This window comes from Symphalangus syndactylus, chromosome 6 (genome assembly GCF_028878055.3).
Source record: "Symphalangus syndactylus isolate Jambi chromosome 6, NHGRI_mSymSyn1-v2.1_pri, whole genome shotgun sequence".
Taxonomy (NCBI): Eukaryota; Metazoa; Chordata; class Mammalia; order Primates; family Hylobatidae; genus Symphalangus; species Symphalangus syndactylus.
Window position 1 is genome coordinate 28,594,109 of NC_072428.2, and position 14,958 is coordinate 28,609,066.

Here is a 14,958-nt window from a genome sequence, read left to right on the forward strand (position 1 = left end):
AATATATCACATTGATGGCTACGGGGAATAATATGTTCATATACAGTGGTCATCTCCTTATGTCTTTTCAAGATTGCAGATCTGTGCTAGTCATTGAATTTGTCAGTAGGCAAGGAAAGTTATTAACAGCATTATGGATTCCATTCTCAAAAAAACAGTTTTGTCCACAAAGCCTGTACCCCAAAACCTCTGAGAATGGTATGTACCAGCTGTCCCAGTCTTAGGGCAGCATCTGCTGGCTAATTCATGGATGGACAAAAAGTGGCAGTTTGTGGGCAATTTGAGTAGGCCTTTCATTTGGCGAGAACTGTTGTGTTGATGACTGTGAGGGTGTCTGAAATCCTTTCATGAGGACCCATCTCAGGTCTCCAGGAGCCTGGCAAATCTAGAACTATTCCTAATGAGAACCAGGAAGACTTTGTATACAGATACTTTATCTGGAGCCTAAGATAAGCCTGTTTGATTTTGGAAACATTTCTAGAGAAGCATGAACTCAACATTGGACTTACTGCTAATAATAATAACCCAGTACCAATGGGGGCTGCAATGAACAAAGGTCCGTGCACATAATTGGGAAGTAAAACTTATTTTCCATAAGGAAGGCATTTCTGGGATGGGAGGGGGAGGACCTTGAAGCAGCCACTGAATGCTTATGTTCTGTTGCTTCTAATCATCCTATCGTGTAAGTAAGATTTTTATACATAAGCAAGCAAGAATGATATTCAAACAAAGCACTTTTGATTGGAATAAAGGAACTGGAAATTGGAAAGGGCTGGGTGGTCTGAAACTTAAGAGCTATCCACCATCTTCTGCAGCATCGCTGTGCCTCATCCCTGCAGTCAATAGCGCCACGGCCAGGGCCTGTGACGCCGTTGGTGGGCTCCCCTTGGTGGGAACTCAGAGCGAGTAAAATTATGGTGTCAGTGCCAAAACGACAAAACCTGAAATGCGTCTGGGGACTTCCCAGGGCACTAGCGCTCCTCAGAGCGACGGGCATCTCCATAACAACTGGTCTACATTCATCCCTGGTTCCTCTGCTCGGCTGTGCTAGCGATGGCTGAGGGTAGGCAAAGGGCAGCTTCAGTGGAAAGATACCTTGCGTTAGCGCCTCCCTAGGCTGGGGGACGTTGCCAAAGCTCGAGTTATTGCCTATTTCCCGAGATTTCCGGAGTCGTCCCCACGTCTCCCGCGGAGAGCGGCGCCCCTCCCCCCCTCCCGCTTCCCCCTCTATTAGACACTCCAAGGGGGTGGTTTGTTTCATTGTGCTTTTTTTCCTCTTCTCAAAGTTCATCCTTTCGCCTCCAAGTTACTTTCCGCCAACACGTGACCTCTCCGCTTCCCAGCCTGCGCAGCCACTGGTGGGGAAGCGCGGGCGCTAACCGCGGGGCTTCCTGGGAGAGCCCCCTCCGAGGTTCGCCACCCCAGCCTAGGCTCCCGCCGCGCTCACCCCGGCACCCTGGCGGCGGGGCAGCCCCCGCAGGATGAGGTAGCGACTCCGGGGAAGCAGCACCGAGCAGCCGCGGAGCGCCCAACCTGCCGCCTCCCCTCCCCTCCCTGCCTTGGCCCGCGGCTCCGCTCTCCGCAGCTCGCCTTCCGACCTAGCTGCGCACCGGGGCTGTTAACTCACATTTGGGAAGCCATAACCCATTAGAGCAAACGCAGTCTTAAGTTCATTCAACTCAGCCGCTTGAGAGCTCGGCTTATACAGGTTCCTGTGGGCAACTAGTGGCTCGCCTTGTTGCCTCTCGCCTAGTCATCAGTACCTAAGAGGAAAAGGGAAAGTTGTTGGGCTGATGCGCGCTTCGACGCATGCAGATGTTCCCAAGGACAAGTCACTTACTCGCCCCCCTCCCCCCAGTCCCCATTTGATCATCACTCACGACTTCATCGGCTGGAGACCCTTAGTCATGATGGGGAGGGGGAGGGGCACGAACTTTTCTAAGAAGTTTCCTTTTTTTCCCCAGGGAGTCACAGTGAGTCGGTCACGTAAACAGGGAGGTTAGTCGTCGCCGTTGCCGCCCCCCACCCCCTCCCTGCTGCGCTTTTCTGGTATTATTATTAAAGCGGTAGTCTGCCGGCGCTGATAAGCAACAAGTTCCCCAGCGGTCTTCCCGCCCTAGCCTGACAAGGCGAAGGTTTTCTTACCTGGCGACAGGGAAATCTCCCGAGCCGAATTCAGCTTCGCCGGAGCCCCAGGTGTGACCTGCGTAGTGGGCAAGGGAGCGGTGTGCAGGCTGGGCTTTTTTTTTTTACAGGGGTACCCTGAAACTCCTCACTTTCTCTGGGAACTTTCAGTGCCAGCACCCAGTAACGGGCGGTTAGAAGGCAGCCCTAGGAAACACCTGCTACATAGCAGGGCAGTTGGGCAATCATTGGTAACCTCGCTCATTCATTAGAATCACGTAAGAACTCAAAAGGAAACGTGTCTCTCGGAGTGAGGGCGTTTGCGTAAATCTATAGGTTTTTCGACATCGATGCCAGTTGCTTTGTCTTCTGTAGTCGCCAAGGTGGTTGAGAGTTTAAGCTTGCGGATATTGCAAAGGGTTATTAGATTCATAAGTCACACCAAGTGGTGGGCGATCCACTGAGCAAAGCCGAACTTCTCACATGATGACTTCAAACAAGACACATTACCTTCCAGCATCTGTTGGGGAGACGAGATTTTAAGCCACTTGAGTCTCCAGGACAGCAAAGGCACAATGGTGAGTAGCAATAAACCCTGCATTATAATTGAAAAATCTTGACATGTTGCTTAACAACGGGCATATCACGGCTCTTCCTAGCACTTCACACGCCAAAGAACAGAGCTACTCAGGCCAGGGGAATCGGGTTTTTACACAGTGCAACTTTAATTGGAATCATTTGAGATTTAACACAGCTATGTGGAACTGCGTGGAACAAACTTGGAGCTAGAGGGGGGTGTGTATGTTATATTGGTTGTTCAAGGCTGATGCTTGTCTCTCAGCCGTCTTGCATTCCATTCTTTTTCTTTATGTGTATGGTGTATGATCATATTCTATGATTTATATGTGGGCATGTAATTGACATTTGCAAGGGGGTTAATTTCCATCTAAAAACAATAATGCTGTTAGAGGTTGGGGTTGGGGGTGGAGTGGGGGTAAGGGTGGGGTAGAGACTGGAAGTTTAGGTGTAGATGGGGGGTGGGGTTGGGGGGAGAGAAATAAGTCAGAAGTGCATATCACCGGTAATGAAATGGGTAATCCTCTCGTAGAAGAAAAGGTTCTCATAAACATGTGATCAACTGTTAACAGGATGGCTTTGCCAAAGCCATCCGCACGTGACAAAACGTAAGGAAGTGGAAGAAACCGTCTAGAGCAATATCAAGTATCACTTAATTAGAGGTTTTTAAGCCTTTTCCTCCTGCTCTGCCGGGTGTGTAATCCGGGCGATCGGAGTCCATTCAGCACCTTGGACAGAGCCAACGGATTTGTCCGAGGTGGCGGTACCCCCAGGTAGTCTTCTTGGCCCCGCTGTAAAGCCAACCCTGTGTCGCCCTTAAAAAGCGTCTTTTCTGAGGTTCGGCTCACACTGAGATCGGGGCTGGAGAAAGAGTCAGATTTTGGAGCGGAGCGTTTGGAAAGCGAGCCCCAGTTTGGTCCCCTCATTGAGCTCGCTGAAGTTGGCTTCCTAGCGGTGTAGGCTGGAATAGACTCTTGGCAAGCTCCGGGTTGGTATACTGGGTTAACTTTGGGAAATGCAAGTGTTTATCTCCAGGATCTAGCCACCGGGGTGGTGTAAGCCGCAAAGAAGGTAAGCACCGGGGCGGGGACCCCCTGCATCCCCAATTCTTGAGCTATTTTGATACTCTGTCTTCCGGAGAGGACGCGTGGTGGAGGGGAGGAGGTAGAGGGGGAGCATGAGAGGGGGTTGTTTCTTGGTATTTGCCCAGTTTGAATTGCCCTAGGTGAGAACCCTGGGGCAAAGGGAGAAGGAAAAAAAGAAACTCAGTCTTCCTGCGGATATAATGAGTTTAGTTAACTTGGACCTGCGAATGTCTGATTCAAATGTAAGATTTATCTCTCTTGTTCTCCCCTTCACCTCCCTCTTTTCCGTTTTCTTTGCTGGTGTGTGTGTGCGTGTGTACAGTAGATTCATTACTAATTATGAAGCTTTCGCACAACATTCGATTTCCTAAAATTTGACTTTGTAGCATTTAGAATCAGGCGGTGGAGGTGGTGTGCAGTGGGGAAAGAGGAGGTGGAGGTTGGGAAGAGGGAAGGAGGTAAAGCTAAACCTCCAACATAAAAAATGAATCAAGGTAATTTCAGCTCTTCTAGTGAGAAGGATTCATTCTCTCTGTATACCTCCCTCCCTCTCTTTCCCCCTCCCTCCTTCCCGCCCCCCTTCTTCCACCCCGCCCCCTCCTCCAGCCTCCATCCCTCCCTCATTCTATCTCTTCCTCTCCGTCGCCCTCGCTCCTCGCTGGATGTTTCTTTCTGGGTTTTTTTTTTTTTTCCCTTCTGTCCTCCCTCCCCGCGAGTTTCGGGCGCTGGCTTAGAGGGCTCTCGCTTTCTCAAGGGAAGGGGAGCTGCCGAGACCGCGCTCCGCTCCCCAGCCGGGCCGGATGCCTCACTGAGCCCAGGTCCGAGTCAGTCGGGGTAACTCAGGGAAAGGGGGGCCTCCGCCTGGGAGTAGAAGGTCCTTTCCGGACCGAAGAGCCAGCGAGCGGGCCGGGCGAGGGGGCCTGGGAGGCTGGAGGCGGTGGAGAAGAACACTCTTAGCTCCGTGCGGCGGCTGGACAGAGCCACCAATCAGCTGGGCGCGCAGACCGCCCTGCCAGGGCGAGGTTGCGTCCGGAGGCACCGGTGGAGGGCGGCCGGCTAGTCGCTGAGCCGCCGCCGCCACCCGGGTGGGCCGGGGGACTGGCGGGGGGTGGAGGTGGGGGGCTTGGCGGGTGAGATAGAAGCGGCGCGGAGCCGCCCAGCCCTGTGTTCTACCTCTCCCGCCCCCGGCTGCACCCCCGGGCGACCGCGAACTGCCGGAACGCGCGGCTGCGTTATCCTCTTGCCACTCTTCGGGGAGCTCAGGGACTTAGGCGCCCCTGGGCGGGGGCCACCAGCCTCTCCACACTCCTATAACCCTCACCCCCACCCCCTTCTCAGGCCTTTTGTTCCGGCCACAGAGCCGTGCCCGGTGGCAGTTTTCGCCCCAGGGCTTGGTCGTTCTGGACTCCTCCCCGGATCAGCTCTTCTTAATTAAAAGGCAAGAGCTTGGGGTAGGGGTGAGGGGAACATAGGAAAAACCTATTTCCGAAACTCAAGACCACTGTTTTAACGAACGAAAAGAAAGAATCCCAACTCTGCGCAGGTGGATTCATAGGCGAAGCGAGGATATTGTGGAAATTTAGAAGGAAAAGATAAAAAACAGGCGCTAGGATCAGATGACGGTGATAGGCTGCTCGGCACACAAAGGGAGCGTAGGGCAGGGTTTACGGAGCAAGCCTGCAGCGAATGGGGCACAGATTGTTCCGAGATCCAGTCGTTTTCTCAGTCAGATCTACGCGAAGGGAGGGGAGGGGAGGGGCGGGCAGGGGAGCGTGGCAGGAGGGGCTGAGCTTGGGGGCGGGGGGATTTCTGATCAGTCTGATGCAATTCCAAGCGTGCTGCAAAGGAACTCCAAGGCGCCCGCATCACCATCGCCACCCACCCTTCCCAGATGGTGCTGTTTTAAATACGGATCTGCAGGGCTGAACGCAGAACTGGGAGATTTATTGCAAAATCCCGGGAGGGGCGGGTGGGGGGTGTGCGGAACGGGGAATGGAGGAGCAGAATTTAAAGGTGCAACGCTTGCTTTTTCCTATCAGGCGGCAACCGGCCGGAATTATTATTTTTTTCTTTCTGTCTGCTTGTCTCTGGATTCTAATTCACCAAGAAAGAGGTGTAAATATTGTGACATTTTGAGGTAGCTTGATGGATGGGAAAGAAATCATCTGTCACTCTAAATTGCAGTTTCCTCTCCCCGCGCCATCCCTTGCTAGCGAATACTCGCTGCTGCCTAATACAGTTGCTAGGGCTTCAAATGAATGCATCGTTAAGGGAATATTATCCTTTTAGTTGACTTGCCAATTTAGCTGACAGTTGAATCGAGAAAATTGTAGATATCGTGTCTCTGGGAGGAAAAATGCTTAACAGTCTATGTCTTGTAACCTTGAGATCTTTAACAAATTAAATAAACCTCAAAAGTGTCACGTCATCCTCTACACACACACACACACACACACTCAACTTGTAAGATGACATGGTTTCACCTAAACTGTTGTGGAAATGAATATCACTTTAAAAATGGTGCACCTGATATTCACTGTTTATGTGTATTTACAAAGAGCTCTTCAGCATGAAGGCATGACGTTTCAATTGTCCTGTTTGGAATCAGTCAGAAGTCTAGAAGGTGACAGAGAGAAGAAGGGAAGAAAGAGGAAAGAGAGAGAATTTTAATCTGGCTGTTATTAAATTAACAGTAACCTAGCCTACTTTTATACCCCTTGGTCTTGCATATTACTATTTCTGTATGTGAGATTTTAGCTTGGTCTAGCTCCCCCAATGGAGTATACCAGTATTGATTCACATGAGAATATGTGCATCCTGCCAGTAGCTTTTTCAGTGTCATTGATAGTAAGACCTACAACACAGCAATTTTTGGAGGATAGAAGAGAATATCTATAAGGGCTTTGCAAACTGGGAAGCAGGCACTCCATAAATGGGAGGTATCGTTATGACATTCTCTTTCCATATATCATTTTCATTTGACTGAACCAGAGTACTAGTTATTTTAAAACAAAATCTAATGTATATGCTCAAGGTAGTAAGTGGGGATTTTAAAAGCAAGTGATTAGTTGACTTATAAAATATTATTTTTCAATTGTCTATTAATGTACACTGGAAAGAAGGCTTTTAAAGATCTAAAATCAACATAAATAAGCTTCCCCTTTCATTTGCCAGACTCTTTCCCCATCAAATCTCTGATCTAAATTCTTAATAGGAGAGAAGCTGGTGAATTTAGTTTCTTTCCTTTTCCTGGCCTGTCCTCTAGGGGAAGCTTTAGTAAGAAACAACATTCCAAAATCAAGCAGTGAGAGAGAGAGAAGGCAAGGGACTGGATGACCATAAAATAGATAATCAGCCAACAAACAGAAATGAGGGAAAACCAGCATTAAAGCATGACTTACAAAGGGTTTTTATTTTGTAATTCTGTGATTTTGGGACCAGGCTCAAACTTGCTCAAGTAACATTCACTCGATCATATTGCTTACAATCTGTCAGTTAAAATGATGTCTAACTGAGCATATTTTTTATTAAATATACTTCTATCAAAGGCCAGTAAAGCTACTCTTTGGTTTTAATTAGACAAACTAGTCTAACCACTTAAATAACTCTAATGAATATGAACTGATATCATCAGATTTAAAAGCTCTGCTGAAAACTAAATTTATTCTGAAAAGCACTGACTTGCCAGAAAAATATCTATTTTTGCAGCTTTCTTTTCACTCTATGGATAATTTAATGAGTTGCTTATTTTAATTTTACAACTGCTACCTCAGAAGTATCTCAAATTATCTTTCTTTGGCTGGTGTCTTTCTCTGCTGATCTGCTACTGCTGTGTGTGTGTGTGTGTGTGTGTGTGTCTGTGTGTGTGTGTATGGGCGTGTGTGTCTCTGTGTGTGTTTTCTGGTGGGAATTTAACAAGCAGTGAGTCTCTTAAATTTACATGCCATAATCTATGTCAAGAACATTGCGTACTACTTAGCAATAAAAATAAACATTAGCATCTAGTGAAAGCTTACCATCATTGAGTGCTATGGAAATAGAGGTCTTAAAGAAAGAAAGATTAAATTTTTCAACAACAAATAAATTTCTCCCCTTTTTGGCTTAAAGGTGATTATAATTTCAGAAATATGACATCTTTCCTCTTTTACTTTGGAATGTAGAGCTGCTGCTTTAACAAGTGTCTTTTGAGAAAGATACACGTGTTTCATAAAGATTAATACCCTTAAAACACTATGGTGCAGAGATGGAAGGATGAATTCTTTATCCCTGCCTCTAATCTCATTTGGCAATTTTTGGAGTGTTCATTCTGACTTTTTAAAAATTCAGGTGGATTTTTTTTCTTCTTTCTTTCCAACATTATAAAACAATCCTGGCCGGGCGCGGTGGCTCACGCTTGTAATCCCAGCACTTTGGGAGGCCGAAGCGGGCGGATCACGAGGTCAAGAGATCGAGACCACGGTGAAACCCCGTCTCTACTAAAAATACAAAAAATTAGCCGGCCGTGGTGGTGGGCACCTGTAGTCCCAGCTACTCGGAGAGGCTGAGGCAGGAGAATGGCGTGAACCCGGGAGGCGGAGCTTACAGTGAGCCGAGATTGCGCCACTGCACTCCAGCCTGGGTGACAGAGCGAGACTCCGTCTCAAAAAAAAAAAAAAAAAAAAAAAAAAAAAAAAAAAAAAAATCCTATAAGAAATTTTTCTGCTGTAGTGCAGACTTTATTTGTATTTCCTAGTAATAACACTTTAGATTCATATAGTACTTTGACAGCTCTCTACAGGTTTCATTTGATTTCCTTATCAGTCATGTAAGGTAGGAATCACCAATCACCTTTTACAGATGAGGAAAGTAAGGTGCAGAATTATCTAACACTACACTGCCAGTAAGATGTAAAGACTAACTCAGAATCTTTCTTCAAATTTTAAGGAAATTTGTGTTTGTTCCTCTCTAGACCATGCTGCCTGAAACTCCACTAGGGCATCAGAGGGAGCTGTAGGCATTATTTTCTCCTATTTTGATTTATTTAATTAAATTAAAAACATTTTCTACAAATTGTTTTCAAAATTGTCAGGCCTAATGGAAAGTTTTAACTAGTCTTCCTAAGACAGTCTTTCCCTCTCCCACAGTCAGAAACTCAAAGAAAGCAGGACTCTTCCTCTAGTTGACATACCATCTAAGTCATAGTTGCTAATTCCCCAAAAAACAAATACAGAGAATAAGAAGAGCCAAAGCCAAGATGTACATTACCTTTACTTGTGAATCATAGAATCTGGGGTCTGGGAAGGTTCTCAGAGGTCACTTAGCCCAGCCCATATCTGATACATGAATTCATGCTGGCTTGTTTTCTTTCGACCCTCTGGAATTTCATCCCAGTCTTGGACACTGGGTACTTGTTTATCTTGGTAGATGTTCTGATACTTATGTGGATCATGAGCTTGGCTGATCATTTCCCGTTTTGCCCAAAAGGTATGCTTCCTATAGAGACTCTAGCATTAATAATTTTATTTTGTAAGTATTAATTGGCAACACATAGTTTGCCATTATGTGCCAGGAACTATATTACAATATGGAGATTCAAGAATAAGCAAGACCAAATGGTCCCTATCTTGGTGGATCTTGTGGCCTAGAGACAAAGACTGGTCTCTTTATTTGCTCCAATTCTTAGAAGGGGACAGACTTCTGGACTCATAAGATTCCTTTTTTTCAAGAGAACACAGTGAATAAGATTAAGAGCCTGAGTTTAGGCTTTACTTCCAACCGCTGGTCAGTACCCAAAAAAGTCAATCAGTCACTCTTGATCTCTGCTTCCTCACACATAAAACAAAAGAGATGTTCTCAGAATAAACTCTAAATTCCACTTCCGTTCCAAGTTTGAGTGATATAAGAGATATAGTCTATAACTGTTTCTTGTGGTGTAGGGGAAATTAAAGCCTAAGTTACCCTAACCTTTGATGATTTACAATTTTGGGTACCACAAATTTTTAACTTGTTAAGAAGTATATCATGAAAAAAATCAAAGTAACATATTTGAACCCAGAATAGAAGGAATCTACGTGTTGAACCTGTTCGTTTATGGAATGATGGCTAGGAAAGTTTTAATTTAGAGAATGATCTCAAATTTCTGCGGATTATTTTTAAAAGCAGGTGGTGCGATGGAAGACCTGCTGTCAAATTTACTGCTTATTTTCTTTGTGCAAGCAGAAGTTATAATTTTTCAGGTCATTTCCTTTTAAAATCAAAGATATTACATCCTGAAATTGCCTGGGTCTCATGAATAATGCATTATATACACATGATAATAGATAATTAGATGGACAAGCCAAAAGAAACATGAAAGGGAGCAGGTAGCCCAAGGATTGCAGAAGGTGTGTGGGCATTTTGACATCCAGGAAATGCTATAGATCTGTCCTTAACTAACTCAGCCTGGTGGAGATAATTAAGAAAAAAAATGTGGGTGTAGAAAGACTGCAAGCCATTCCCTGGGATTGGCTAGATTGCTGCAGTAGTTCAAAAACAATTGGCACAGCCACCCACACTAGACATGATTGCCCTTTGATGAGGCAGCTATTGACTTTTATAAAGATGCCATATTTAAAATAACTTCTGATGCACTAGGCATAACAGACATCATTCTTGAATTCTATTTTAGACAAATGGCAAAATATATTACAAAGTATTAATTTAAAAATAAAAAATCTTCAAAGTCTAGTGTCTTAAAACCAGCAGTTTAGTAACATGTGACCTCTGGATTTAACAATTCAGCCTGAAGCTAGGAGAAAGCTGTAGCTTGTATAGGACATTCTGATCCACTCTGGGCATTTCCCAGACCACTACAGGAAGTAAGAGGTACTTTGTCAAAGTTTTTAACCTCTGAGTGAATGTTAAATCCACTCCAAAATCTTCGCATCCTGGGAAAGGTGATCCAACAATTTTCCTAAACAGCAGCAGAAAATGCTCTGAGATCTTTGTTCCCAGAGTGAATGTTATAATGTTATGCTATCTAGAAATTTCCTTGTAGCACCATGCTCATCAGTAGCAAAAGAAGTTAGAATTGATTCCTCCCTCTTCAAGGAAATATATCAACCACCTCCTGTCTCTAAGTAACAAGGTTACTGTGGGGAAAAAATACACAAATTAGGTGATTGCAGAAAGGTGCCACAAACATCCAAAGCCTTTGGGATAGGGCATTGCTGTGTGAGTGAATAGAGAAAAGAAAGAGAATGTGGAAAAAAATCGAGAAATAAAAAGGGAAGTCACAATGGAGTTCTAATTATACAGGGGCTCTTGAATTGACTGTTCTCTACCTTCAATGCTCATTGTTGTTCTGGCTACTTTAGTAGGAAACAATGATTTCTTCTGCTTTCACCTTCCTCCTCCACTAAGGACTTCTTCCTTGCCAATAACTTCCATAATCAATGTTTAAGAATTGCTCTGATGCCCAGCGTGGTGGCTAATGCCTGTAATCCCAACACTTTGGGAGGCCGAGGTGAGTGGATCACTCGAGGTCAGGAGTTCCAGACCAGCCTGGCCAACATGGCAAAACCCTGTCTCTACTAAAAATACAAAAAATTAGTGGTTCATGCCTGTAATCTCAGCTACTCGGGAGGCTGAGGTAGGAGAATAACTTGAACCATGGAGGCAGAGGCTGTAGTGAGCCAAGATCATGCCATTGCACTCCAGCCTGGCAAAAAAAAAAAGAAAAAAGAAAGAAAGAATTGCCCATTGTAAAGACTTTCATGCCATGGACTCAACTCTCTTGGCAGTCTGGTGAAGCCTATGTAAACCCTTCTCATAAAAATGTCTAAATGGGCCCAGGCACGATGGCTCATGCCTGTAATCTCAGCACTTTGGGAGGCCAAGGTGGGTGGATCACTTGAGGTCAGGAGTTCCAGACCAGCCTGGCCAACATGGCAAAACCATGTCTTTACAAAAAAAAAAAAAAAAATTAGCTGGGCTTGGTGGCACGTACCTTTAATCCCAGCTACTTGGAAGGCTGAGGCACGAGAATCACTTGAATCTGGGAGGTAGAGGTTGCAGTGACCCGAGATCAGCCACTGCACTCCAGCCTGGATGACACAGTGAGACTTTGTCTCAAAAAAAAAAAAAAAATTCTAAGTGAATGAAATAAATGTATAAGATTACAAAGGAAGCCAGTGGCATTGATGTACAGTTATAAAAACATTTAAAATAACATATGTGTGATAAAGTAATATATATGCTTTTTAATACATTAAATAAGATCTAACAGCAAGGTAAATATTATAATTTTGAAGTAATGATAAGTATCAATGTATTTTGAAATATCTATAAAACTGACATGTGATATGAAGGTGTCTGTGATGTATACTGGTGAGAAAGCATGCAAATACTACTGTGTAACATTTCCCACACATATTTAACAAGAGAACACTTGAGAAGCACTTATTAGCACAGCGTAGATTCAGAAATGTTAATTTAGTCAATGTCAACATTAGCCATTGTCGTTTCCTTCCTGGCAAAAGGAAACTGGCATTGGGAGAAAACTTTTAAAATTCACATTTGCCATTAGACAAGCTGCCAAGTGGGGAAAGGACCAAATACTGAGAAGGCCAGGGTATGGTAAGCATGTTTCTATTGAATGAGCTTGCTATTACTCTAACATTTATCTTTAGTATCACCAGCACAACCCCATTACCCTAGCAATCCATCACTCCACTGAAAAAGATAAAAAGTTCAGATTCTGGTCATTAACTCAGCATTGCTTAAGATACCTGTTCTGACCTCACTAACCCAAGAGATTACTGAAACTCTTCCTGTTTGTCTTTACTACACCATGGGAAATTATAATGATGTAGGATGACATTTATTCTGCATTCATCCAGTACTGTTATTTGTTTTGTATTTGGCATATATTACTTAACTCTCAAAGTAACTCTCAGAGATAGATTAAGAGAACTAGAGCTCAGAGAATTTAAGTAACTTGCCCAAACTAACACAGAAAATCTGAATTGGAGAAGCTAAACTTCAAACCCAAAGTTTTCTTGTTCCAAAGTCCATTATAAAGTTGTGCCTCCCCATCTTATAGCTACCACCCAGATTTAATCTGGGTCTCCCATTATCAGATGGTTTACACACACATTTTCTTACAAGATCTTGACCACAACTCTTTGAGATGGCCATGAGTCTCCCAATTCATTTCCAGGAGTGCTACTTTAGAATCATTTTGATCTTTGCTAACCAATGAGAGATTTTCAAATAGCTAATTGTCACCTACCCTTTTTGAAGCCCAGTTTTCATAATCATAAAATGGAAAAAGTATTAAAATGTTTTGTTAGGATCATATACATTAATAATAAAATCTAACTTTGTTGAGCTCACTATGGTGAGCATTCTGCATTTCCATAGTTCATCGAATCCTCACAACAATCTTTCTAGGCTAAGATGATTATTTTTCTTTTAAAGATAAGGAAACTGAGGCATCAGTAATTAACTATCTTAAGTTAGCAGAGCCAATAAGTGGCAAAGCTGGGTTCAAACCTAGGTCTGCCTAATGTCAAAGCCCTTTTTTTAATCACTAATCTGCAAATCACTATTCAATCTTAGCTTTTATTATTATAATTATCATCACACTTAAAACACTATCAAGATACAGAATGATCCAGACATAAGTATATAGTCACTGAAGAGATTAGAATCTGAAACCTTTCACCTGCATGTTCTTCCTTCCACTTTAGTTTATTGACCCAATGGGTGATGTCTGACTCCTTTCTTAACTTGTTTAGGGCAGTTCCAAGTTAGTTGACTTCTGAGAGTTATTGAGTAAGAAACGTTATAAATTGTTTGGATTAGGATTTAGTATGTTTAGAAGCTATTTCATAAGTTTGCCTTTGCAAACTGTTACTGGCTATAATACTGCAGATGCTGTGATGAGGAACACCCTCTCCAAAGACACACAGTGGATGACAAACCTCCAAAGCTAACATGTTGTTTACAGATATGGAGAAGAAGAGGATGGACAAGCACAGTCTAAAACGTAATTACAAGGCTTATAGTCCCTGTTGGGGACTAGAATGTTTATTGGCTTTCCTTGTGCAATTCAATGCTCTTCCTCCAAAGGATCCACTCCAAACTTGGAACTTTCCTGAAAACAGCATCTCATTTGGGAGCATGCCAGGAATTGGTGTCTGGGTCCTTTGTGTCTTTGCACCAACTCAGAACTCTGGATACTAGCTCTAGAAACTAAGCTGGGATATATTCTGGGTAAGGGAGTCGCATATCTACGTGGGCATCTTCCTGATATATTTATTTCATCCATCTTCCTCCTAGAAAGCAGCTCCTAGAAAGATGTGGTTTTAAATGAGGGATTGGATGCATACTGGTATGTCTTAGCACACAAGTCAGTGGTCTTTGCAGAGCTGCCAAAGGCATATAAGTAATCAAAGATGCGGAAGTCCATGAAGAGACTTCATCCCACCTCCACTCTAATTTATTCAGGGAAGGAATAACCATGAACCACCATGAACACATAATGGATTTGATATGTCCCAGAGCTCTGAAAGCAGCCTAGCAAAAAAGGATAATCTTGAAGGACATTTTGATATATGAAAAAGTCCACCTAAAGCTTTGTCAGAGATAACTAAGTAATATGATGGCTGGTAGACTATAAGTCCTTACCTTGGCTCAGGAACTGTATATCATTTGGTAAACTAAACTTGGAGTTCAAATTTCGATAGAAAAAGTACCTTACAAATGATCTAGTTCACTGATTCCCCTCATGCATTGAAATCACCTAAATCATCTCTTCTTTCTGAGATAAGGTCTGAAAGTGTTGCCAGGTTTAGCAAACTCAGTTTGTAGCTCACTGACCTCATTTGATTGATTGGGCAACTGAGGTGCACAGTGGTAGATCTATCAATTTATTCAATAAACAATTATATGGCCCTTACGGTATCTATCTGAACAACCCTGGGCTAGTGAAGTCACTTGCCCAGGTTACATGGCCAGAAACTGACAGTTTTAAATTAGGACCCAAGTTCTTTTGACTACTATCTGGGCCTTAAAATAATATCATATGACAAAGATATTTCTTCTATTTCCTAATAGTCACATCAAAAGGAAACAATGGAGAGTCTGTGCAAGATTTTAATTACTTTAATGTTCAAAATAAAATTAAAAACAGATTAATTACTAAAACATA

The 14,958-nt window shown here is 43.6% G+C and overlaps 1 protein-coding gene across 5 annotated transcripts in view; it reads left to right on the forward strand.

Moving 5' to 3' along the window:
• Nucleotides 1-2,082: 2,082 nt before the first annotated feature.
• The window catches only part of BDNF (brain derived neurotrophic factor), a 68,026-nt gene continuing 55,150 nt past the window's right edge, over nucleotides 2,083-14,958 (forward strand). The window contains exon 1 of one of the 5 annotated variants that reach the window (XM_055282083.2): nucleotides 2,083-2,702. In XM_055282083.2, the coding sequence (XP_055138058.1) occupies nucleotides 2,700-2,702 (3 nt within the window). In that variant the 5' untranslated portion in view covers nucleotides 2,083-2,699. The other 4 variants (XM_055282086.2, XM_055282084.2, XM_063641897.1 and 1 more) reach the window with 4 other exon arrangements.